Consider the following 25,926-nt stretch of genomic DNA (forward strand, 5'->3'; position numbering starts at 1 on the left):
TTCGCTCAGCCGCGGCCCCGCGCTCGGTTATTTCCGTTGCAGCTCGACCCCGCCCCCGAGGGCGGTAGGGAGCCGGATTTAACTCTTTGCACTATGGGTCCCTGCTGCTCCGACAGTAGCCTCGAAAGGCGCGCGCGCGCGTCCTCGCGCTTCTAGGGGTTATTTGCAAGCCGTTTTGCCTGTTATTTGCATATTTGGTCCGAGCTCTCTTTTTTCCCTTCCCGCCCTGCACTTTTTTCTTTCATCCTAATCCCACTGGGCCCCTGAGGTACCCGCCGCACTCCACAAAAGCATCAGGCATTGACTTTTTTTTTTTCCATTTTATTGCCCCTCACCAGGCAAAGAGAGTCAGAGCTGGGGTTGCCCGGCTCAGCCAGCGAGTCGTTATCGCGTGTGCAATGGGGCGCTTCGCCCCTATGGGAAAATGCGCAATTGTGAATGTACTGAAGTCAAAGAAAAAGCCAACCCAGAAAAAGGGCTGCCCTTGGTCCTAGGGGTTTTGGCCAAGGCGGGGCAAGGCCACAGTTCCAGAGAGACAAAACCATCCAGCATTGATCACACGTCCAGGGAGGAGGCTGGGGACAGAGAGGGAGTTCTAGAAGGCGTGGCAGGAGCCTGCCCAGAGCCCCCAGCGCCCAACACTCGCCACTGAAAGATGCTGGCATCCTTGCCACCTAGGGAGACGAGGTATGAGTCGTCGTGCGTGAACCGGACGCTAGTCACATGGCTGCCATGGCCTGAATACATACGACTTGGCGCCTGAATCAGAAAAAAAAAAAGTACAGTGGCAGCAGTGCCAGGGTCGCATGCCTACCCACCTGGGCCCAATGGTCCCCCTAAGACCTCACCTTGGCTCGAGCGCACGGATACTGAAAAAGGTGTACTTTGCAGAAGTCGTCCGCTACAGCCACCACACGTTCATTGTGGGAGCGGCAAAGGGAGTTGATGTCTGTCCCGTCAGAGCCATCAGGCCACACACCTAACAAAACAGGTAGCCTCAGCCAAGTTGCTTCCCCACAACCTAGAGCTGCAGTGTACAGTGTTTCCAGGCTGCCACTGAACTCTAGACAATCCTTCCCAGTCCCAAGGTCCAAAGGGATCTCTTGGCCTGGATTTGCCGCTCTGATGCCCACCCTGCCACACATGACACACACCCAGCATTCTGATCCCAGAACTGGTTCCACCTTGTTTTCCCCAGCCCTCCTAAAGGGTTCTGCATGCTGGCTTCACTGCTCACCAGTAGACGTGGAAGCCAAGCACACAGGTGTAGGTAGCCCACTCCCGGTCTCTGCTCTCATAGCGATTCCTTAGTAGTTTGCAGCCTCCAGCCACGTCCCCTAGGTAGAAATTTCCCCAGCCAGCTCAGTTGGGAACAAACCTGATCCCAGGTGTGGCCAACCATCCATTATGAACCTCACTATGTGCTTCCTGAGTTCCCACTGAAGTTGTTTGATTTGGTTTGGCTTTAAGACAGTCTAAGCCCAGCCAGGTGGTGGTGGTGCACACCTTTAATTCCAGCACTCAGGAGCAGAGGCAGTGGATCTCTGTGAGTTCGAGCCTGGTTTACAGAGCTAGTACTAGGATAGCCAAGTGCCAAGGCCACACACACACACACACACACACACCTGTCTCAAAAGAAAAGAAATCTCTGAGTTCAAGGCCAGGACAGGCTCCAAAGCTACACGGAAACCCTGTCTCGAAAAACAAGAAAGAAAAAAAGAAAAGAAAAAGAAAGATTGTCTAAGTCTGGCATGGTGGCACATGCCTTTAATCCCAGCACTCGAGAGGCAGACTGATCTCTGAGTTCCAGACCACCCTGGTCTACAAAGCAAGTTCTAGGACAGCCAGGGAAATGTAGAGGAAACCTTGTCTTGAAAAGAGAGAGAGTCTAGCCTAGACAAACCTGGAACTCTCCACCCTCCTGCCTCATCCTCTGGATAAAGTTCTAACAGTTTCCCATCAGTTTTTCCTTCCTAAATAAGTGAGCCCCACCACACTTACTGGGGAAACTGTACTAAGACAACCTTTTCTTACTGCATCATTCCTTTCCCTTTGTTTTTTTGGGGGGGGAGTATTTTTGGGGAGGGTGTTGTTTTGTTTTTTGTTTTTTGAGTCAGGGTTTCTCTTTGTAGCCTTGGCTGTCCTGGAACTCACACTGTAGACCAGGCTAGCCTCAAACTCAGAGATCTGCCTGCTGAGTGCTGGGATTAAAGGTATGTGCCCCCACAGCCAGGGCTTTTTGGTTTGGTTTGGGTTTTTTTTTTTTTTGGTTGTTTTTGTTTTTGTTTTTTTGAGGCAGGGTCTCTCTGTGTAGCTTTGGTGCCTGTCCTGTATCTCGCTCTGTGGACCATGCTGGCCTCGAACTGACAGAGATCCACCTGGCTCTGCCTCCTGAGTTAAAGGCGTGCGCCATCACTGCCTGGCTTATTTTGTTGTTGTTGTTGCTGTTTTTTTTGTGTTTTTTTGTTTGTTTGTTTGTTTTTTAAGACAGTCTTGCTAAGTCGCCTTGGCTAGCCTGGAACTCACTATGTAGATCAGGCTGGCCTTGAACTCATAGAGATCCATCTGCCTGCCTCTGCCTCCCAAGTTCAGGGATTAAAGGCATGCACCACCAAACCTGGCCCATTTTTTTTTTTTCAACCCCCTTAAGTTCTTGTGGAAAGAAGACATTGTGTGAAACTGTACTTTACCTAGTCACAGGATCTCTCCTATGTGTATAATTCCAACTCCATCGCACCTTCATATCAGCCCCTCTGCTAGATGCTCCTCTAATTCCATCATCCCCCCTGACTAGAAGCCTCCTATCAGCACCCACATCTGTAGTCACTTAGGAGACATAACTAGGAGGGTGACAAATTAAAGGCAGCATGGGCCACATAGAGAATTCCAGGCCAGCCTGATACAAACAAAACACATTTCAATTATCCCCATCACCCCGCCACTCACAGTAAAGAATCTCATAGTCCCCAGAATTGGACATGATGAAATTCCCATCCTTGGACCAGTCAAGGTGAGTGATAAAACTGGAGTGCCCCTGGGGAACAAGAGTCAAGAATTTGACAAGACAGCTACCATTTCCCATCCCCAGACTAGCCCTTAATGCGTCAGACCCCCATCTCTGGGCACAATTAACACATCCCACCTTCTACTCTAGCATTCTTACCATACATCTGCCAAAGCGGCTGGACTTAGTACCACAACTGGAAACGCTATAGATGTAGATCATGTTGTCATGGGAACCAATAGCCAGGTACAACCCATCTACAAAGAGAGTTATTCAGACACAGAAGAGCCAGAGCAGGACCCAAGTCCAGGGTGGGGGTGGCTCCCACCTGGGCTATACCGGACAACTGAGAGCTGTTCATTGCCGTCAGTGACATCAGACACAATCTCTTTGGTCTCTGTGTCCAAAACCAACCACCTGAAAGGGGAGAAAGGAGGGAAGTGAGAGGGCAGGATGTGAGCCCACCCCCAGGGAGACCCTGAGCAGGGAGGGTACTCCATGAGACAGAGAACCTCAGAAAGGCTGTCATGTCTCGAGAGAGGCCACCATTGCACTCTTAAACTGGGGAATGGGAAGAGGCTAGGGGCAGACAGAAGCTGAGGGAGGGTTTCTGAGGCCTCCTGGAAAAGAAGTCAGAAACTGCAGGCCAGGCCAGGCCTACCGCAAAAACTCTGTGGAGTTGGTGAGCCTGTCACTTCCCTGTTTGCCCACCCACATCCACTCCTCCCAGCCCCACTGCTTCCCCATCCTGGATGACAGACTCAAGAATCTAGCTGAGGAAGGCCTGGTGACTGCAGGAGAGGGAGGCCTGGGCGACAGAGAAGCCCAAATACAAAAGGTGGGGTTCAACACCTCTTCCTCCCCTGTTACCAAGAGCCCTTCCCAGACCCCCTGCCTTTCTTCCTAGGAGATGTGGTGTCCTCTCACCTCCCTGTGTTCAGTCCTACAACCACCACTGCCCCACTTGGGTGGAAGTCAGCACACAGACCTGTCTCCTGAGGAGAGAGAAGGGAAATTCAGGAAAATGCCTTTTTAAGGGGCCCATGAGGCAGGGGAGAGGCTTCAAGGGACGGGGATGGGAGGGCAGTAGAACACACAGGATGGAGGTGCAAGGGGAAATACAGAGATGTGAGCATGTAGAGGACAGGGGCCCGGGAGTCGGGGAGGAAAAGGCCTGGGTCACACCCAAAATATGTATATAAACACTAATTAAAACTAAAATTTAGACCAGGCAGTGGTGGCGCACGCCTTTAATCCCAGCACTCGGGAGGCAGAGCCAGGCAGATCTCTGTGAGTTCGAGGCCAGCCTGGTCTACAGAGTGAGATCCAGGACAGGCTCTAAAGCTATACAGAGAAACACTATTTCAAAACAGAAAAAAAAAATAAATAAATAAATAAATAAATAAATAAATAAATAAATAAATAAAAAATAGTGTAGGGGAGCTGGAGAGATGGTTCAGAGGTTAGGAGCACTGGCTGCTCTTCCAGAGATCCTGAGTTCAATTCTTAGCACACATGGTGGCTCACAACCATCTGTAATGAGATCCAGTGCCCTCTTCTGGCATGCAAGCAGAACACTGTATACATAATAAATAAATAAATCTTTTTTGTTTGGTTGTGGTTTTTTTTTTTTTTTTTTTTTGTTTTTTTTGTTTTGTTTTTTGAGACAGGGTTTCTCTGCATAGCTTTGGAGCCTTTCCTGGATCTCACTCTGTAGACCAGGCTGGCCTCGAACTCACAAAGATCCGCCTGCTTCTGCCTCCCAAGTGCTGGGATTAAAGGCGTGGGCCACCACAGCCAGGCAAATAAATCTTAAATAAATAAATAAAGTTTAGGAGCTGGAGAGATGGCTCAGAGGTTAAGAGCACTGGCTCCTCTTCTAGAGGTCCTGAGTTCAATTCCCAGCAAACACATGGTGGCTCACAACCATCTGTAATGAGATCTGGTGCCCTCTTCTGGCATGTGGCATATATGCTGGCAGAATACTGTATACATAATAAATAAATAAATCTTTTAAAAAATTAAGTTCAATTAAAAAGAGATGGCTTTCTAGGAAGGGAAGTTGGGTGGACACCTTGTCATCTTAGTAACTTCAAAGGGTCCTTCCAAGGCAGCCAGAGAAGGTGGGGTATGGGAGACCTGGGCTAGACAGGTCTCTTGGACCCTAGTAAGGGAAAGACACTCAAACCACTTAGCTGTGCTACAGACGAACTATTTAGCTGCTGAACCAAGATGAGGCCTGGGGCAACAGCAGTGCCCAGCTAGCACAGCCTCACTCTCACCAGTCTGTCCAGCGTTTGTATTTGAATAGCCGATAACCACAACACAACTGGGTGTTCCAGATGTAGAAGGAAAGGCAATGTCAGGGAATAAGGACAGCGGTAGCACGGTGGGCCAAGGGCAGCTGACTCTACCTTTAAGTCCATGCTCCAGGCCAGTGCATGGCCTTCCCCATCCCACAGGCAGAGCTGCCGGTCATGGCCACAGGTGAGGAAGCGGTTCTGGGAGGGATGTGTACACAGTCCCCACAGCTCATCAGTGTGGCCCTGCAGCAGAACACAGTTTGTCCCCACTGCTCTGCCCCAGCTCCCTTCCCTACTACTTCCCCTGGCTTTCGGTTCCCCAACCTGAATAACAGGGGAGAAGCCCTGAGCCAGATCTCCCCTCAGTAACGCGTTCTTCGTGGTCCCCACCAGCAGCTCGGAACCAAGTCCTTCTGCGATGGCCCTCACAGCTCCGAAGTGCTCTGGAATCTACAGAGTAATAGCAGAATGTCAAAAGCCCCCGGACCATTCTCCTCCCCGCCCCCTTCCCTGCCCCAGCCCATCTCTCACCTCAGCCTCCTGGAGGGCCACCAACCCAGGCCCCCACTGCACCAGCCGTCGGTCCCGCCCACCGCCACTAAGCACTGTCCCATCCCGTCGGAGACACAAGGCAAAGATGGACCCTTCATGGGCGTGGGCCTGGGCCACAATTGTGTAGGTCTCTGTTGGTAAAGCCTTAGGTCAGTCATGCTCTTAAGGGTTTGGAGAAGGAGGGAGGGGGGCAGCTTAGACCATCACAACCCAGGGCAACTCCCAGTTACTGAGCGCCTACAGAAGACTCCAAGCTTAGTGACTGCCAAGTCAGCTCACAGTAATATTGGCGAAACGGAACTTTGCACCTGAGATCTGACAAACCCAAATCCCCAGCCTTTTCTCCTTTACCGTCTGGCTCCCCACCCTTCTAGACTGGGCCCCGCCGAGAGAGTTCATCAGTCTGCAAAGTGAAACTAGGGGAAACTTTCTGCTCCGTTCCCTCCCACAGAATTTCTGAGATACAAACATCCTCGATGCTGTCCCCAGCCACATACCTTTGGCCCCACCCCTGCCTGGGGTCTTGGAATCAGAGACACTTCGCCCCCAAGTGAGAATGTTCCCCTCGGAGTCTCCAGTAAGAATGTTCCCATCAGGGAGGAACACAAAGCAAGGGATAAACTTGGGTTTCTTGTATTTCTGGAGTGGGCAGAGGTCAGAGGTCAAAGTGAAAGGCAAAGACCATTTGTCACAGGACAGTTGGGGGTGCTGGGGCACATTAGAGTCTACAGTACTCAGTCCCACGCCCTCCCCACCACCTCACCCATCCACACCTCACCCCAAAAACACCCTGTTTCCGGGCGAGGGTCCCATTCCCAGGAACCCCTGCTCCACCACTCCAGTTCCAAAAGTGAACATGAGATTTTCCACTGGTAACAATACAGCTGCTGTCACGAGGGCTGAAGCCAACAGCCAGGACTGAGTCATTTGTACTCTGAAGAAAGGAAGACACTCGGTTCAGCCAAGCCCCCAGCACCTTCACTGTCTTTGATGCTTCAGTTTTTTATTATTATTATTATTTGTTGTTGTTGTTGTTTTGTTTTTGGTGGTGGTGGTTGCTGCTTTGTTCTTAAGAGACAGGGTTTCTCAGTGTAGCCCTGGCTGGCCTGGATCTCGCTCTGTAGACCAGGCTGGCCTCAAACTCAGAGATCCGCCTGCCTCTGCCTCCCAAGTACCAGAATTAAAGGTGTGCACCACCACAGCTACCAAGCATTTTGTTTTGTTTCTTGTGACAGTATCATGTACCTCTGGCAGTCCTGGAACTGCCAATGTAGACAGCTGAGGATAAACCCTAAACTCCTGATCCTCCTGTGGCTTTTTTTTTTTTTTCTTTAATTTGTCTTTGTTTGTTGAGACAACTTCTTAATCTATAGACCAGCCTGGCCTAGAACTCTCAGTGAACCTACTTCAGCTTTTCAAGTGCTGGAATTACAGGCATGAACCACTACGCCCAGCTCTTGACTCTTCAATTTATTTGCAGTGCAGTACTGAGATGGATTAAACTTAGGGCCTTGTGTGTGCTAGGTAAACACTCTACTATTGGGCTATCTCCCCGGCCCGCTTTCCTCACGCTGTCTTCAGAGTCACTGATATTACAGGCTTGTGCCACCAAAGTCTACTCTAACTCAATCTGCATCCTGCCGGCTGGTCTGCAATAGCCCAGAGGCCCCAGGATAATTCTTCCTTCAAGACTCTGGTAGAAGGCTGGAGGTGTAGGGCAGTGGTAGAATGCTTGCCTGGAGGACTCAAGGCCCTGGTTTGACCCTCAACATCACAAAGAAAGAAAACCTGACCCCCTAAAAACTATATTCCCTGTTAGAACTTCTGTAGTTCCCAATTCACAGATTAAGAAACAAAAGCTGAGAGAACTGAGAGCTTTGCCCTAGTCAGAAAGGAAGTGTATGTATAAGTAAGTCTGGGACTGTCTACATTCCACCATTCCTACCCTACCCAAGATTCGGAAACCATTAAGCCATCTAGGCTCCTCACCTTGATCTCAGCCAGCTTCACTCCCCGGCTGCAATCCCACACTGACAGCATGTGCTCATTGGAATCATCCACAACACAAAGAAAAGCGCCCTGATCCTGAGAATGGGGACACAACACTATGAGCTCTAGAGGTCTGGACATTCCTAACATTAGACAGAGGTTCTATCACAGCTGGGAAAGCAAAAGAAGTTGACAGGTATCTCTTTCTCAGGAGAACTAGCTGGATGATCCCAGGACACCAGAACTTCCCCCAGGCTTCCTGGTAAAATGAAAGAATGGTATCATAAGCAAGAAGAAGGATCTAGCCAGACACGGTGGCATATGCCTATAACAGTTGGTGGGTAGAGGCTAGAGCCAAAAGGATCAAGAGTTCAAAGACACCCTCGCCTATACATTGAGTTAGAGGCCAGCCTAAGGTACATGAGACCCTGCCTAAAAAAAACAAACCAACCAACAAGGGTCTAGAAGCTTTGTGCCCAGCTCACCACTGCTGAAAAGGCCAAGGCCCCCACACCACGTTCAAAGGCACCCAGTCCAATCTCCTGCAGCTTTAGAAGCGTCTCTGAGTCCCAGATGTGAACCACAGGCTGCAAGGGCTAGTGGAAGAGAAGGGATCAGAACTGTGAAGAAAGCTGGTTTGGAAGGTCCTCCTGGCTGCTTGATATTCGGACTTGACCTTACCTTCCCATCCTTGTCTACTCCAGCTGTCTGTCCTGAGGCTACACGAACACCATCAGGGTGAACAGCAAGGCTGAGTGGAGGGAGGAGAACGCTAGGAAAGGGGGTCTCTCGAGACCACCCAAGACACCTTCACCTTGCTTAAGCAGCAGCAGGGCAGTTGTCCTTTCTGCCCTTCCACCCCCAGTGAGACCCTCTTCCTGTCAAGCCCACCAGCCCCAAACCCCAAGACCCTCACCATCGAACGCAGTCTGTATGACCCCGGTAATGTCTCTGGCCGCCACCTCCAGGGCCCCCTGGGCCTCCCCCAGGCCGGTACAGCACCACTACACAGGCAATAAAGTAGACCACCTCCCCAGAGCGCAGCACAAACAGATTAGAGCGAGAGTCACGGCCCCTGTACCCATAACTGTGTTGGGGACCACGGTCAAGGAAAGGGCCAGGCCAAAGACAGGAGGAGAAAGAGGGAAGCATGGCGAAGTTCTGCTCGGCATTACCATCCACAGCAGGGTGGTATGGAATGACTCAGAGGACTCCTTGACCCCACGGACACAGCAAGAAACTGTCAAGAAGGAAGGGGGACCCAAAGTGGGAAGGGGTGGTTCCCATGGAACTGGAGGGGTTAGGATACACCCAGTCAAGGCTGAGGGTCTCCGGGGGTGGGCCACTGGGCAGCTCCTCAAGACTTCGGATGCCAGATGGAATGTACATGGTGATGGGGCGGCCACGAAGGAACATCTTCACTGAAATGCCTTCTACAGAGACAAGCAGAGAAGTAAGCCTCCCTTCCGGAAGGCCATAGCAACATACCCACCATACCTGGCAGATCCCCCAAAGTGGCTCCTAGGGCTATAGCCCAAACCCTAATTCCATGGTCTAAGTTCCTCCTGTACATACCCAAATTATAATTGCTCCTCCGAGATCCAGGACCCCCAGGGCTGGAGAGGGGGTCTTTGCTCCCACGGCTATTGGGAAGAGGTAAAAGTGTAAAGACTAGGATCAAGTCCCAACACCTGAGATGGGAGGGGCAAGATACTGACAGCAGTCAGCCTGCTGGTGTGGGGTCGCTGTCAGAGCAAAGGGCACCAGAGAGACGGGGACTTCTAGTTCCAAAGAAAGAAAGAGAAGGAAACGAAGAAGTGAGAGGATAGAAAAAAGAAGGAAAGAGATGGGGGAGAAAAGAGGAGAAAAAAGAGAAGGCAATGTAAAGATGAGAGAACAGGACCATGAAACACATAGCCTGCACCCTTTCTTCTAGGCCTCTAGCAACCCTTTTATTCCCATATTTGTAAAATGGGGCCAAAGTGAAACCAGAGTGTACACCAGCCCTGCCGTTCAGGAATCTGGGAGGTAGGCAAAATCTCCCAAAAGGAAAATGACGAGTGGATTCCAGAGGTCACTGTCACTGGATGATAAGCTGAGAATAGCTCTTCAGAGAACGAAGTAGACGCCGAGAAAGGACAAGGCTAGAGTGGACCACTCAGACAACACTTCCTGACTCTGGGATGTCCCCTTGTGGTCCAGGAGTGGCAGGACTTTGCAGGGAGAGGGGGATCGGCTGACACTCTGCAAACAGCCATCTGTGAAAAATCACCAGAGCTGCCAGGTCTCTTCCCAGCACTCCAGAGGCCAAGAAAGGAGGACTACCATGCCTTTTAGGCCAACCTGGGCAACAAAGTGAATTCTAGGCCAACCTAGGCTACAGTGTGAGAACCTGTCTCAACTAAGTAAATAAAATGTCATGGGAGCTTTGAGCTCCTAGAATTTTGAAAGGTACGTTGTGATATGAAAAGGTTAGCAGAACTAGAATCAGGAAAAATTGGGGTTCCAAGCTTGACTGTGTGACCTCAGGCAACTGATTGCCCTCTCTGAGCCTGCTTCACCTGGTTAATGGAGAGCACAAGGGACCACCTACTCAGCAAATTTTTGTTACAGGGCCTAAATGACATGGAGGAGAGTTTTAGCACAGTGCCCAGAACACTGCAGGAGTACCAAGGAATGCTTTGTTTCTTTCTTCCTGTTGGGTAATGAGGTCACCCACCCCACCCAGGAATGGAGAAAGTCAAGAAACTGAGCCTGGGGTACAGCAAGCTTTATAAGGGAGAAGGGAAGGCTGACCCACCTCTCCGTGCTCCCTGACCGCAATAGCAGGTTGGCCGAGGAAGCTGCCTTCCTGGAGAGTTTCTGCCTGGGCCGCTCTGAGGGGGAGGAGGAGGAGGAGGAATTTCTTCGAGGCCTGGTGGGGCAGAATGAAAAGGTGAAAAGCCAAGCCCTATCTATAGTCCTGCTTCCCAGACTTCCCACCCCTCTCCGCTTCCAGCAGAGGGCACCTACGTGTCAGACCGCTGGAGGGGCTGCAGAGGCCTAAGGACCCCCGGGGGGCCGGGAGAGCCTGCTCCGCTGCTGCTGCTGCATCCTCCTTCAGACTGGGTCCCACTAGGCTCTTCGCCGGCCCCCTGAAGAGCTGGAGGCCCATTGCTCAGGCCAGGTGGTTCAGAGGATGGCTCCATCTCCAACGTTCCCTCTGTCTGGGTGCCTCGGCTCACCAAGGAAGGGCTGCAGGTAGGTGGCAGTCCCGGGGGAGCTGGAGTGCTGCAGGGCAGACAGCAGATCAAGGAGATGCCCCCAAGTTCCCAGGGAGGAAGACCGAGCCGCCGAGCGTGCTGACATGCTTACCTGTCCCGGGTTGGAGCTGGTGTGCCAGAGCCCTGCAGGGAGGTGCAGGAGCCATGCAGGCGCAGCAGACGAAGGGCTTCTGCCAGGGCTGCCTTGACCAGTTCCATCTCTTCTTCCTGCACCCGAAGCCTCCGGCTCAAGGTCTGCAGGGTCTCATGAGCAGGGCCCTCACCTGGAGAAGGGCAACCAACACTCAGAAAAGTGCCACTACCTGGAAGATTAAGGGAGTTCTGTCCTCCTGCCCAACTTGACAACCCACTAGGACTACCCCTTTTCAAGCAGTCCAAAGATTGGAGGCTTATCCAGAGGGGAAAAGACGGACGGGAGAGGATCAAGGGCTTCCTCCCAGCAGGGCATGCAGTGAGCCTGGCAAAGCTGCCTTCCTGCTGCTACCCCAGCCTCCGGAAAGACAGGGAGTACCATGGAGTACCCGGGCGGAGTGGGGGGTGGGGCGGTATGGAATACTGCCGAGGTACGTGGGAGCCCGAGAGAGATGGCAAGCGCAAAACTGGTGAGGAACTACAGCCCTCTCATCCCACCAGCAAATGCAAGTCTCTACCAAATGCAAGCGCAGTCAACAAGCTAGAAAGTGAACAGGCCAGTAAAGTCAGACTGAGGGGCCAGGGTGTAAGAAACGAGATCTGCTGACGATACAGAGTATCCGCGGAGAGCAGTTACAGCGTACATCCCAATGTAACTGTGGCAGTCCGAAATAAAAAGAGCCGGAATTCCCGGGGAAGAGGCCCAGAGTGACACAGTGGTCAGGGAAACTTCTTAGGAGAACCAAGGAGTAAAATGACATTAAGGAAGTCCGAAGTGACAGTAGGAGGTTCTTAGGAACTAGAGTCGGACAACCTGAAGAACTGAGGAGGATGCTCAGAGCCCCTGGGGTGTAAGAGCACGCGAGCACGCCACTAGACAGCCGTCCAGCACTGGCAGCGCCCGTCGGGCTGGCGCTCCCGGAATCCGGGCCACGCCGCCCGCCCCGCCCCATACTCACCGGGCCCCGCAGCCCCGTCCATCCGGCCCCCGCGTTACTCCGAGCGGCGGCGGCGACGGCGGCCGAGGCGTCTAAGCCGCGGGGGCCATGGCTGGGGAGAGGGGAAGGAAGCACCCCGGGCGCGCGCGCGGAGGGATGCCGTGCCACCCCCGGGGGGCGCTGTTGGGCGCGGGGGACAAGGCTTGGCGGGGGCGCTGTGGAACTGGGGCCTGCTACTCTCCCGGGGTGGGCTCCCCGGGGTGCAGTGACAGGGCCGACCCGAGCCCCAGCGCCGCAGCACAAACAGGCGCGGGACCGGGAGTCGCCAGCAAGCGCGGGAGGGGGGCGGGCCGGAGGGGGGGGGGCGGGCCGCCAGGTAACCCTTCCCTGTCCGGGCCCCCCGAGGGTCTGGCCGGGGGCGGGGACACCCGGCTGACCTCTCACCCAGCTAGGCTCTAGCCGGGCTTCCGGGCCCCAGGCTCCCAGAGGACTTGGGAAGGGACCCAGGGCCTGAGGTCTGGGTCTCTACACCCGGAGCCGGGCGTACCAAACTCTCACTTCCGCGAAAGGCCAGGGCGGGGTCACGAAATGGGCCTTCTGCCTGGGGGCGGGGCCTTTCCTAAAGGGCACGACTAAGGCATCCTGAATTGGGGCTAGCAGAGGGTTATTAAGGCTGAAGTGGGAGGATGCCCAGGGTATTGGGGTCAGGATGGCATTAGCCCCGCTGAAGCCAGGCTGGGCTGACTCAGCATCCTGCCTGCCCCAGCCAACCCCAAGCCCCGACGGCTCCTCACTCCCTTGGGCAGAGATGGGAGATGGCGCCGGTGCTGCCCGTGGTGCTGCCCCTCCAACCCCGTATCCGTCTGGCGCAGGGGCTCTGGCTCCTCTCCTGGCTGCTGGCACTGGCCGGTGGCCTCACCCTCCTCTGTAGTGGGCACCTCCTGGTACAGCTGTGGCACCTTGGCACCTTTCTGGCTCCCTCTTGTTCATTCCCTGCCCTGCCCCAGACTGCCCTGGCAGCAGGAGCGGTGGCTCTAGGCACAGGACTAGGGGGCGCAGGAGCCAGCCGGGCGAGTCTGGATGCAGCTCGATACCCTCCCTGGCGAGGGGTCCTGAGTCCGCTGCTGGCGGCTGGCACTGCTGCAGGCGGGGGATTGCTGGCCCTTGCCTTGGGGCTAACTCTCTTTTTGCCTGTAAGTCTGCACCAGGGATTGGAGGAGGGCCTGGAGGCTGCTTTGGTTCACTACAAGGACACAGAGGTGCCTGGACATTGTCAGGCCAAGCGACTGATGGATGAGTTGCAGTTGAGGTACCACTGCTGCGGACGCCATGGCTACAAGGATTGGTTTGGTGTCCAATGGGTCAGCAACCGTTACCTGGACCCCAGCGACCAAGATGTGGTTGAGTGAGTGATTGATTTGCTTTTCTTTTCCTTCTCCCTAGACTCCCTCCTTTGTCTTGAAATTCTCACTCAGACATGCAATAAATAGAGCAGAGTGGCTGAGAGAATGGATTACAACTCTTCTATTTATCATCTGTGCTGTCCAGGGCATGTTGCCAAACTACTCTGGACCCATTCCTCATCTGTAAAATGGAGATAACTATACCTGTCTTTATCTTCCAGATAAGCTCCTATCTTACAGAGTTGTGGAGATAAATTAAGCATGCTTGGATAGTAAAGCACTCAGTAGATGTTTTACAGTAATTTTTTTTCAACTGCCTCTGTCTGCAGCCATGTAACTATATTGCCTATGCCCTTACAGCCGGATTCAGAGCAATGTGGAAGGTCTATACCTGATTGATGGAGTCCCCTTCTCCTGCTGCAACCCCCACTCGCCCAGGCCTTGCCTGCAAAGCCAACTCTCGGACCCCTATGCCCATCCACTCTTCGATCCTCGGCAGCCCAACCTAAACCTCTGGGCCCAAGGGTGCCATGAGGTGCTGCTGGGGCACCTGCAGGGTTTGTCAGGCACACTGGGAAGCATGCTGGCTGTCACCTTCCTGCTGCAGGTCAGTCCATCAAGGGCCCCGCCTCCTTCCACTTTCAGCCCTGTGGTCCCAAGTCCACTGACCACCGTCTTTCCACTTGCTTCCTTCCCCACAGGCTCTAGTGCTCCTTGGCTTGCGGTATTTGCAGACAGCGCTGGAGGGGCTTGGAGGAGTCATTGACGGGGAAGGAGAGACCCAGGGCTATCTTTTTCCTGGCGGGCTGAGAGACATACTGAAAACTGCATGGCTACAGGGAGGGGTCTCCCACAAGCCAGCACCTGAGGAGGCCCCACCAGAAGAGGAACCTCCCAAGGAGGTTCTACCTGAGGCCTAGTAACCTGAAGTGGGGGGGGGTTGGACAAATATGGAAATTTTACAATTCTTTACTCAGGCTGGGGAAGGAGAGGTCCTGGGATTACAGGAGCTAGAGCAGTCAGAGACAGACCGGAATGAGGAGGAGTCCAGGTGTCCTGGAGCCCAGCCTTTGCAGCCAAAACCATCACGATTGAGACTTAGATCAGAGTGACAGGAAAGAGACACCCAAAGGACTGGAGACTGTTTCTAGTGTACAGATTCTACAATAAAGTTTTTGGATGGAAGCCACTGCTCTTTCTCTTGTCTAGGGGATGGGGCCTGAAGGACTATGTCTGTGCAGAGAAGGAGCCAGCCTCCTTCTCTGTGTGTAGGAACAGGCTGCCTGTCTCTCTTGGGATAGAGAGCAGCAAGGAGATTTGCCAAGTGAAGGGAGACACGGAGCCCTCCAGGTTGAGATTCTTTATTCTAGAGGTAGGAAGGGGATCGGCATGCTCAGGTGGGGAGGGTCCAGCCCAGCTCCTCTAGCCCCCCAGTGCATGCTTGTCCCCAATAAGTTACCCAGTTCCCTCAGGCACCCTCCCTCCTGAGTCCATCTGTCCTGCTCCACCCCAGATGGGGCTGACCTGGCTCCATACAACAGCTGCTTGTCCCCAGCTTGTGGGCAGTGCCACAGGGCAGGCTGGGGGAGGGGAGGGAAGCAGCTGGGCCACACCCTGTGGTTGGAGGGGCTGCCTCTGGTTCTGAGGGGTCAGGTCTTTTAAAAAAAAAAAAACCACATCCTGGGCTGGCCTGGAGCCCAGTCCCACAAGGTATGTGCCTAAAATAAGGTAGAAGTCAGGGTGAGGCTGCTATCACACCTCAATGGCTGGGTCTGAGCCCTGGCCCTGCCGCTGCAGCTGCTCCTCCTGCTTCATCTTAGGTTTCTCTGTCCGTGTGTGCCATACTAGTACCTGTGAAGGAAGGTTTAGGGTCAGGACCAGCCATGCCCAGGGCCCTGGAGTATGTGATCTAGAATGGATTCCACCAGCCCCCGCCCTCTACATTCAGAGTTGGTATATAGTGTATGAAGTATGGGGGTGGGGGAATTTCACCGCCTCTAAAATGGGGCTTTTGTTCCTTGACCTTCTGATATACACACGAGTTCGGAGAAGTCTGTAAGATAAAGTGGCAGGAGCCCTGCCTTGACTCTCAGTAGTCTTTTCAACAGAGGTCTGGAGGGTCTCTCCTGGTTCAAACGCCCATCCCCACTTCTCCCATTAACTGCTCATCCCGGAGCCGGTCTCTCCGTCCTCTCACCTGAGTACAGTTGGCAGCCCGTGGCTCCAGGTCCTTGGGTTCCACAAGATGGCTCAGGAGACTACTCTCCAGGTGGCCCCGGGGTGCAGTAGCATCAAACTGGGCATTGGGCTTAGCCAACAGCAAGGGCAGGGCAACAGCAAATCCCGCCATATCCAGGGGAAAGGGCCTGTTGGGTTCCCATGCTGTGTGGAAACCCACAACCCGGCCATCCTGTACCTGAGGACCCTCAAATCGCAGGCCGCCCACCAGCCCCACAGGCCACACTGAGACACCACGAGTCCAACGCATCTAATGGAGATGAGAGAAGAAACAGAGTGGTGGCCCAGGGAAAGAAGCACTTTGTTCACTGACACCTCTCCCATACTGTCCCCCATCTTCACCCAGCAGCCTACACCACCACTGGTAAGCAAGATAAAGAAGGGAGCTGGTGTTCTCGGCCTCTTTCCCTCTCTTATCCCAGAGCTCACCTCCTTAAAGAGCTCCCGGCTGTAGGTGTTGTCATCATCAGCAAAATACACGACTCCCTGGGTCCCTGGTGGTGGCGGGTCTTTCTCCCCCCCAACAGCACCCCCTCTGCCTCGGAGCCAGTCCAGGGCCTTGTTGCGCTGTTCTACGCCTCGGGGCCGAACCCATCCTGGCTCGCCTTCCCTAAGCCGCTGAGCCTTGGGGGTTAGGACAGCGAGGTGTGTGAAGAGAAGACCAGAGGCAGCCAGCAGCCCCGAGACCAGCGGGGTAGGGCTCTCAGCATCCTCCACCAGCAACCAGTGTAGACGGGGCACCAGGCTCAGGGTCTGGGACAGCCGCACCAGCTCTGCCTTCTGTACCAGCCTGCAGGGAGAGAGATGCAGGAAGGGAGGGGCCAGGCAACCTTGGTCCACAGCACTTAGGATGACGGCTGCTCCCGGCCACTGTTAGCATCTCCCCTGGCTTTTCCTCCTCCAGTGCCCAGGCTCTGCATGTGTTATTTAGGACAGACCCAGGGCTTCAGGTATTCAAACAAGTATCAAGAGACTGCCAAGTTGTCTCCCTCTTCCTTGAGTGTCAATTCATGCAGATGTTCACCTGCCCTGCCTTTCCAGACCAGGTCAGCACCCACTTCAACCTCAGGACTCGGCTGGGGCAAGACTATAGGGCACATGATTTGGAATCAAATGGACCTGGGTTTGAATAATGTTGTACTTTGTTCTGGTTTTTGATACAGGGTCTTATGTTGTTAGGCTAGCCTCAAACAGCACATGCTGGTGAGGACAATCTTGAATTCCTGCTCCTCCTATCTCTGCCTCCCAGTACTGGGAGGCCATACCCTGCATGCTCGGTTTTATCAAGTGAAATACTTTGGGAAATGGCTTAATCTGAGCATCAAGTTAACTCAGGAATAAAACTGGATTAAAGACATGGGCATAAGCTGGGCAGTGGTGGCATACACTTTTAATCCCAGCACTTGGGAGGCAGAGGCAGGCAGATATCTCTGTGTAGGCAAGGCTACACAGAGAAACCTTGTCTTAAAAAGCCAAAAATAAAAAAATAAAATAAAATAAAAAAGAAGATGAGCATAGTGATGCATACCTTTAATCCCAGCACTTGGGAGGTAGAGGCAAGCAGATCTCTTTGGAGTCTAAGGCTAGCACATATTTGCCTAGCCTGTATGCAGTTCAATTACCAGTAACAAACTAATAAAAATAAAATTAGATGGATACTTTATAAGGTTTTGTTTTGTTTGGTTTGGTTTGGTTTTTCGAGACAGGGTTTCTCTGTGTAGCTTTGCGCCTTTCCCGGAGCTCACTCTGTAGCCCAGGCGGGCCTCGAACTCACAGAGATCCGCCTGCCTCTGCCTCCCGAGTGCTAGGATTAAAGGCGTGTGCCACCACCACCTGGCCAACTTTGTAAGTTTTTTTGTTTGTTTGGGTTTTTTTGTTTTGTTTGTTTGTTGTTGTTTAAATTTTTTTTGTAAGTCTTATAAATATTTTGGCTTTTAGACAGTCTCACACTGAAGCCCAGGTTAGCCTCAAAGGCAACAATTTTCCTGGCTCCATTTGAATTCTGAGGTTATAAGTATGTCGTTATCCCTAGCAACAATATTATTTATTTATTTCAGGGTTAGGGATTGAACCCAAGGCCTTGCACATGCTAAGCAAGCACTCAGCCATCAAGTTATACATCCCAGACAAAGGTATATTTTAGAAAAACAAGATAGGCTGGCTGTGGTGGCACATACTTTTAGTCCTAGCACTCAGGAGGCAGAAGCAGGCAGATCTCTGTGAGTGTAGCTAGGTTGGTCTACATAGTAAGCAGGCCAGTCAGTGTGAGACCCTATCTCAAAATTAAAAAAGAGAAAGGGAAAAAAAAGAGAGAGCTGGAGAAACAGTTAAGAGAACTTGATGGTCTTACAGAGGACCATTCCCAGCACCCACATCATCTCACAACTACCTGTAACTGCAGTTCCAGGGGACCTGCCACCCTCTTCTGGCCTTTGTGGTACCTGCACATTCTCAGTGCACATACATATACTCAGGCAGGAACATATACACATAAAATAAGAAGTAAGCCGGGCAGTGGTAACACACGCCTTTAATCCCAGCACTCGGGAGGCAGAGGCAGGCGGATCTCTGTGAGTTAGAGGCCAGCCTGGTCTACCAAGTGAGTTCCAGGAAAGGTGCAAAGCTACACAGAGAAACCCTGTCTTGAAAAACCAAAAAATAAATAAATAAATAATAAAAAAATAAAAAGTAAATAAGTAAACAAGGTAACAAATCCTAATTTATTTTAACCAATTGGATCGTGGAAGGCCAAGACATATATGTTCAAGAACCAGCCAGGTCTACATAGCAAGTTCCAGGCCAACCATGGCTACATAGTGAGACATTGTTTCCAAAAATAAAAATAAGGGCTGGGCAGTGGTACAGTGGTACAGACCTTTAATCCCAGCAGTTGGGAGGCAGAGGCAGGTAGATCTCTGAGTTTGAGGCCAGCCTGGTCTACAAAGCAAGTTCCAGAACAGCCCCAGCTATACAAGGAAACCCTGTCTCAAAAAAAAAAAAAAAAAAAAAAAAAAAAAAAGGAAATCCTGGTCATTTTTCTCAGATAAGAAAATAATTTGTTTTTTCATTTTGAGACAGGATGTGGAGCCCTGGCTGACCTGGAAGTATCATAGATCCTCCAACCTCTGCCTTCCAAGTACTAGGATTAAAGATGCTCACCACCCCTGCCCAGCTATTCAGTTAATTTTGAAATGCCCAACAACCTGAAATTATTTTAAAGAAAGCACTAGGAATATGTGGTGTGATTTGCCTCTTCTGGGTTTCCTTATTACTGGTTCAATGCTCAGGGAGTTGGTGGAATGTGTAAGTGTATGTGAAGGTGTCCACAGCTGCCTCACTAGGTAGGTCAGTCAGCTGAGTCCAGGAAAGCATGATTATGGATTTGTTGGCTGCAGATCCCAAACTATACTCTTAAATTGGTTTAATCAATACTAAAACAAGATTTTGACTTAAAAAAAAAAAAAGCATCAATCATCCAGCACAGTCCCTGGCTGAAAAAAAAAAAAGGCAGTTTCCACAACCTGCTGCTGGGGACCACTGTCAGGGCCTAGTGAACGCTAAGCCGGTATTGTCCCCCTGGACCTGCTTAGCCCCGGTTTTTAATCTACTCTGGAGTTCTTGTTTGTTTTTGTTGTTGGGTGCTTTTTGTTTGTGGGCTTGTTTGTTCTGAGACAAGAGTCTTACTCTGTAGTTCAGGATGGGTGCAAACCAGCAGTCATCAGTCTGTCAAGTGCTAGGATTACAGATGTCAACTACCACACCTGGATCTAATCAAAATGTTAGAACTTTCTAACCAAGAAGTTCCTTAGAGGAGTTAATTCATTGCCAAGCTCAAATATTCTTTCAAACTTTATTGTCCTATCTTAAAGTTTAGCAGTAACCCAGAGCTAGTGGTGGTGGAGGCTGCTCATGCCTTTAATCCCAGCACTCCGGGAGGCAGACACAGTCAGATCTCTATGAGTTAGAGGCCAGCCTGGTCTACAGAGCTAGTTCCAGGACAGGTAGGGCTACACTGAGAAACCCTGACTGACCTGGGGGTGGGTGGGGAGGTAGCAGTAAGGTAATCTACTTCCTATTTTTTTGTAGAAAAAAATTCTCCCACAAATCTGAATAAAGCTAAACCATTTATCATAACATTTTGCAAACTCTAGTTTAAGGATCGCACCCCAGTTCAATGCCTCCCCAAATTCATCATTAACCCGTCTTCTCGGTAAATGCAGACCTCTTGGGTATACCAGAGCCGTACCTGGCATAGGTTGGGGTAATGACATAGATTGTAGGCAGAGCCTCAGGTTCAGGGGGCTGGGCTGGGACAGGGGGTGGGCGATGGAGATCAGCTTGCAACTGGGAAATCCTCAGGTCCTTCAGTCGAAGCTGCTCAGCGGCCGCTCTCAGTGGAGGGAGGCAGTCACATGGCTGGCCTGGTCCCAGAAAGCACCAACAGGGAGTGGGAATTGGGGCAGAGAACCACAAGACAGTAAGCAGTTCAGAAACCCAGAGCCAAAATCGTTCTAGCTCTTAGCCAGTACAGGGCCTCCCTTTTAACCTGTTTTTTTTAGCATGGCACTCTATCTTTCTTTATACTGTTGTTTGAAGATAGGGTCTTGCTATATGGCCCCAAGTTGGCCTCAGATCCTTAACCCATTGGCCTGTTTTCCAAATAGTGGGCCACTATATTCAACTCTTTCTTTGTTGTTTGAGACAGGTTTCTCTGTGTAGCCTTGGCTATCCTGGAACTAGCTCTGTAGACCAGGGTGGCCTCGAACTCACTGCTGGGATTAAAGGCATGAAGTCACTATCACCTGGTTCAACTCTTCCTTGTTAATCAAGTCCATCTGTCACTTTTTTTTTCTCTGCCGAGGCTCCAACCCAGGGCCTCGAACCTGCTGGTGCTCTATTATTGCGCTACACCTTCAGACCTGCTACTAGTTTAACTCAGTCTGCCAGTCTTTCTACCTACGATACTAATTTTACCTTCTAGACCAATAGGAATAGAGAAGTCTGAACTGCTCGAGGCTCATGTAATAGCACTACCTAAAAAACATTTACCAAGTTCCTGGATAAAACGCTGGATTCAAACTGCTCTATTATCATGTGACCACTGACTTGCCAGTAAATTCACTGATTCCACCACTGGATAAACATTTACTGAATACTCCTGGGAAACCCTGCTTTAAGATAAATCAAAGAACGGGGGGAGGGGGGGCACCAGCGCACACACGCCTTTAATCTCAGCACTCAGCACTCGGGAGGCAGAGGCAAGCAGATCTCCAAAAGTTCGAGGCCAGCGTGGTCTGCAGAGCGAGCTCCAGGACAGCCAGCGCTGTTACACAGAGAAACCCTGTCTCGAATTATTTAAAAAAAGATAAAGCAGAGAATAATAAAGTCATTACAAATTGCGATAATGAGCCACTTAGGAAATAAATTAAAAAGGAATTGGGACTAATAAGGGTTACTTGAGCTAAAGTGGTCAGAGAAGTCCTCTCGGCGATGACATCTGGCCTAAAACCTGAAGGATGAGAAATAGATGGTCTTGGGGGGAAAAAAGCACCGGAGGTCAAGAGCTTGAGGGAGAACGAACATAGGATTCTCAAAAACCTGTCAGCCCGCGAGTCTGAGAGGCAGAGAGGGGAGGGTGCGGAACGGGCTGCGCGGCGGCGGCGGCGGCGGGTGACTCGCGGCCTGACTGGCACCCGTGGAGCTGCAGGCCACGGAGAGGTCCAGACCTGGGACCACCGAGAGCTGTCCCGAGGGCCGAGCGGGAAGCAGCTGTCTGCGGGGCTCACCCCTGTCTAGGGCCGGCCCCGTCTCCGCACCCCGCCCCGCCCCGCTCACCGAGCTGCACCAGCGCGTAGAGGAGGCCAGCGATCGACACCAGGAAGTAGGCAAGAAACACGTTCTTCAGCTTCAGCTTCATGGCCGCGCCGCCGGGGCAGGCGGGGTCCGCCGGGGCCCGGCAGGGACAGGTCCGCCCGCCCCTCGGCCCTCCCGCGGGCCCCGCCCCGCCCGCCTTCCCGCCCTCCCTTGTAGTTTTTCGAGAACCTGGGTCCCTGAGCGCCACCCGGGACCACTTCCGGCCAGTGGCGCCCCTCCCCAAGGTGACTTCCGGTCCCCCCTCCTGGTAGGCCAACCAGGGCGATGACGCCACGTCCGCTGCGTCTGGCGTTCATCGCCGGCTGTCAGCACCTTGATGGGAGCATGTGGGACCTAGCTCGAAATTGAGAACAAGTCCCGCCCCTTGCCTTGGGTTTTCTAGACACCCATTCATCCTTCAGCCTCCGCACCCAGCGCTGGATGTTCAAAGAAACAGCCGTTCAATACTTGTTCAACCAATGAATGAAATCTGTGGCCTGCCAGGTGCCAGTCCAGTTCAGCTGGGTCTGTTCCAGTGGTTCTCAATCTTCCTAAAGCTCCGACCCTTTAACATAACAGCTCATGTTATGGTGCCTCCCAACCAAAAATTGTCTTCCTTGGTCTGGGCGTTGCGGCACACGCCTTTTTGTTATTGTTGTCGTTGTTTTTCGAGACAGAGTTTTCTCTGTGTAGCTTTGGAGCCTTTCCTAGAACTCAATCTGTAGCCCAGGCTGGCCTCGAACTCAGAGATCTGCCTGCCGCTGCCTCCCAAGGACTGGGATTAAGGCGTGCGCCACCACCGCCCGGCTAAGGCTGACCTTTTATAGTTAGTAAGTCTCCATGTTGTTTTTTGTAAACTGGCAGCCCAAAGAAAAAGCCACCTACAGTTTTGAGACATGTAGCCCAGACTAGCCTACAACATGCATAGTAGTCTTAGGACTCGAACTGCTACCTGCCTGCAAAGTCGTCGTCCGTTGTCCATCTCCCCTTCCCCCCTATATCTGAAAGGGTCTGTTGTCTAGGATGGCCTTGAACTTCTGACTCAGGTAATCTTTCTACCTGTCTCCAGAACAGATGAGTAGAAGCTCCTTCCTAGCAAGTTCAACTAACAGGAGGATATTTTAAATGCTGGTAGAGCATTTTCCATAGGTCAGATCCCCAGCAATGCAAACCAGTTTTTAAAGGCTGAGTGTAGTAATGCATACCTGTAATCCCAGCACTTGGGAGGCTATGGGATAAAGGACCAGGTGCTCAAAGCCAGTGGGGTACATATCAAAATCCCGTCTTGGGTTGAGCATGGTGGCACACATCTTTATTTCCAGCACTTGGAAAAGGCAGGAGGATCTCTGTGAGACCCACACCAGGCCACTCTACAAAGTGAGTTCCAGGATGACTGGAAATATTACAGAGAAACTGTCTAGAAATGCTCCTCCCCCCCAAAAAAAGGGTGTTGTATATTGGGTGTGTGTGTTCATTCCAGTCTGTGGAAGGAAGGCACAGAGCCCTTTTCCAGCTTCAGAAGATCCGTCTCTCTGGACTGAACTACTGACGTTTAGCAAAGAGCCCTTTTATTGTTTAGCAATTCCATATACCAAAGCCTCTCATCTAAGCCCTCCAATGGGATAATGCCAAATGCAAATTCTCAGGAAAGGAATACCACAGCTTTCTGTGTTGTCCCTAAATCAGGTTTGCAGAGGCTTTGAAACTCTCAGATAAGACTTCAAACAGAAGGTCCTAGAGACAGGAGGTAGCAATCACAAAAGGCAGATGCTAATACTAGGTGTATTATAATACTCTGGAATCAAACCGCTGCAGCTCTGTAGGAATTCTCCCAACAACAAAAAAGTAAGTTTAAAAGTGCTATTAGCTAAAAATAAATAGCCTTTTGATGCGAACATCTGGCCTTGTATTTTGGTTTCCATCCAAAGAGACACCATTAGCTCTGATCACCACTTATTTTTTTTTTTCTTTTTTTTCGAGACAGGGTTTCCCTGTGTAGCTTTGCGCCTTTTGAGCTCACTTGTAGTCCAGCTGCTCGAACGCACGAGATCCGCCTGCTCTGCTCCGAGTGCTGGATTAAAGCGTCGCCACACGCCCTGATCACCACTTATTAACCCACTTTAAAACATGACAACTGCATAACTGGATCTCAATATGTAAAAGATTACAAATAGATCCATATCTGTCACCATGCACAAAACTCAAGTCCAAGTGGATCAAAGACCTGAACATAAATCCAGTTACACTAAACTTAATAGAAAAGAAAGTAGGAAGCACTCTGAACGCATTGGCACCGGAGACCATTTCCTAAATAAAACACCAACAGCACATACCCTGAGCACAACAATTAATAAATGGGACCTCTCGAAATTGAGAAGCTTTTGCAGGGCAAAAGACACAGTCAATAAGACAAAAAGACAGCCAACAGAATGGGAAGAGATCTTCACCAACCCCACATCTGACAGAGGATTGATCTCACAGTATATAAAGAACTCAGGAAACTAGACATCAAAATACTGAACAGTCCAATTAAAAAAAAATGGGCTAAAGAGCTAAACAGAGAACTCACAAAACAAGAATCACAAATGGCTGAAAGACATTTAAAGAAATGCTCAACATCCTTAATCATCAGAGAAATGCAAATCAAAACAACTCTGAGATACCACCTTACACCTGTCAGAATGGCTACGATCAAAAACACCAATGACAGCCAATGTTGGAGAGGATGTGGAGCAAAGGGAACACTCCTCCACTGTTGGTGGGAATGTAAACTTGTACAACCACTGTGGAAATCAGTATGGCGGTTTCTCAGAAAATTAGGGATGGAACTACCTCAAGACCCAGCCATCCCACTCTTGGGCATATACCCAAGGAATGCTGATTCATACCATAAAGATACATGCTCAGCTATGTTCATAGCAGCACTATTTGTAATAGCCAGAACCTGGAAACAACCTAGATGCCCGTCAACGGAAGAATGGATGAAAAAAATGTGGTACATATACACAATGGAGTACTACTCAGCAGAGAAAAACAATGAAAGCATGAAATTTGCAGGCAAATGGATGGAACTAGAAAAAATCATCCTGAGTGAGGTAACCCAAACCCAGAAAGACAGTCATGGTATGTACTCACTCATAGGTAGATTCTAGATATAAAATAAAGAACAATCAGAACACAACCCATAGAACCATGGAGGCTATATATATAGCATGGACGTTCCTAGGACGACTGTGGCTTATAATAAATTTCGGTTTTACTCAATTATTGAAAAAAAAAAAAGCCAAATGAATGGAAACACATGAACTATGAACCAAAGGCTGAGGGGCCCCAGCTGGATCAGGCCCTCTGAATAGGTGAGACAGTTGATTGGCTTGATCAGCTTGGGAGTCAACTAGGCAGTGGGACTGAGTCCTGTGCTCATTGCATGAGTTGGCTGTTTGAAACCTGGAGCTTATGCAGGGACACTTGGCTCAGTCTGGAGGAGGGGACTGGACCTGCCTGGACTGAGTCTACCAGGTTGATCACAGTCCTCGGGGGAGTCTTTGCCCTGGAGGAAGTGGGAATGGGGGTGGGTTGGGGTAAGGAGAGGGGGTGGGAGGGGGGAGAACAGGGGAACCCGTGGCTGATATGTAGAACTGAATGGTATTGTAAAATAAAATAAAAGGAAAAAAAAAAAGACAACTGAGGCCAGATGGTGGTGGTGCACACCTCTGATCCCAGTACTCAGGAGGCAGAAGCAGGCAAATCTCTGTGAGTTCAAGGCCAGTCTGGTCTACAGAGATGGTTTCAGGACAGCCAAGGCTACATAGAGAAACCATGTAGGGGGGGTGGGAGGAGCCGGGGACAAGACACAAAAATGTTAGAATTCCCACAGAGCTACAGCTGGTTTGACTCTAGAGTGTTAGCCTTTTCTGATTGCTACCTTTTGTCTCTGGGTGCCTTCTATGTGAATCTTGTCTGAGAGTTTCCAAAGGTGCAAAGCCTATGCCAATTTGATTGAGGATCAATCTGGAAAACTGTGATATTCCTTAACTGAGGGTTTGCGTTTGGCATTGTCCCTTTGGGGAGCTCAGATGAGAGATGCTGGGGTACAAAGATTAACTTGCTAAAAGTGTAAATTGAAGAACAAAAGGACTCTTTGCTAAGCTACAATGGACCAGTCTGTAGAGACGGATCCCCCCTGCAGCTGGGAAAGGCTAGAATCATCTGGGGTACCTCTGTGTCTTGATTCCGTGGACACGAGTGAAC

The 25,926-nt window shown here is 51.1% G+C and overlaps 3 protein-coding genes across 5 annotated transcripts; 1 reads left to right on the forward strand and 2 right to left on the reverse strand.

Moving 5' to 3' along the window:
* Positions 1–280: 280 nt before the first annotated feature.
* Eml3 (EMAP like 3) lies at positions 281–12,696 on the reverse strand. 3 transcript variants are annotated; one of them, XM_037207436.1, is made up of 22 exons: positions 12,058–12,179; positions 11,203–11,374; positions 10,861–11,118; positions 10,649–10,762; positions 9,424–9,491; positions 9,158–9,281; positions 8,765–8,935; positions 8,530–8,599; positions 8,334–8,444; positions 7,849–7,944; positions 6,638–6,793; positions 6,357–6,498; positions 5,839–5,990; positions 5,632–5,757; positions 5,419–5,550; positions 3,932–3,999; positions 3,333–3,421; positions 3,164–3,261; positions 2,947–3,034; positions 1,240–1,337; positions 849–980; positions 281–759 (listed from the first exon to the last, which is right to left on the reverse strand). In XM_037207436.1, exons 2-22 carry the CDS (start codon positions 11,307–11,309, stop codon positions 556–558), a joined length of 2,604 nt encoding a protein of 867 aa, XP_037063331.1. In that variant the 5' UTR covers positions 11,310–11,374; positions 12,058–12,179; the 3' UTR covers positions 281–555. The 3 variants fall into 3 exon arrangements, with proteins under 3 accessions (XP_037063331.1, XP_028713763.1, XP_037063323.1); XM_028857930.2 differs by lacking the exon at positions 12,058–12,179 and adding an exon at positions 12,203–12,489 and having other exon boundaries at positions 283–759; XM_037207428.1 differs by lacking the exon at positions 12,058–12,179 and adding an exon at positions 12,619–12,696 and having other exon boundaries at positions 284–759.
* Positions 12,697–12,818: 122 nt separating this feature from the next.
* Rom1 (retinal outer segment membrane protein 1) lies at positions 12,819–14,771 on the forward strand. The gene is made up of 3 exons (XM_028857933.2): positions 12,819–13,586; positions 13,945–14,191; positions 14,286–14,771. The coding sequence occupies exons 1-3, from the start codon at positions 12,997–12,999 to the stop codon at positions 14,502–14,504; spliced, it is 1,056 nt and encodes a 351-aa protein (XP_028713766.1). The 5' UTR covers positions 12,819–12,996; the 3' UTR covers positions 14,505–14,771.
* Positions 14,772–14,929: 158 nt separating this feature from the next.
* Positions 14,930–21,891, reverse strand: B3gat3 (beta-1,3-glucuronyltransferase 3). Its single transcript, XM_028857934.1, has 5 exons — positions 21,658–21,891; positions 20,069–20,243; positions 16,252–16,612; positions 15,782–16,072; positions 14,930–15,435 (listed from the first exon to the last, which is right to left on the reverse strand). Exons 1-5 carry the CDS (start codon positions 21,737–21,739, stop codon positions 15,337–15,339), a joined length of 1,008 nt encoding a protein of 335 aa, XP_028713767.1. The 5' UTR covers positions 21,740–21,891; the 3' UTR covers positions 14,930–15,336.
* Between the last annotated feature and the right edge of the window lie 4,035 nt (positions 21,892–25,926).

Source organism: Peromyscus leucopus, chromosome 1 (assembly GCF_004664715.2).
Source record: "Peromyscus leucopus breed LL Stock chromosome 1, UCI_PerLeu_2.1, whole genome shotgun sequence".
Taxonomy (NCBI): domain Eukaryota; kingdom Metazoa; phylum Chordata; class Mammalia; order Rodentia; family Cricetidae; genus Peromyscus; species Peromyscus leucopus.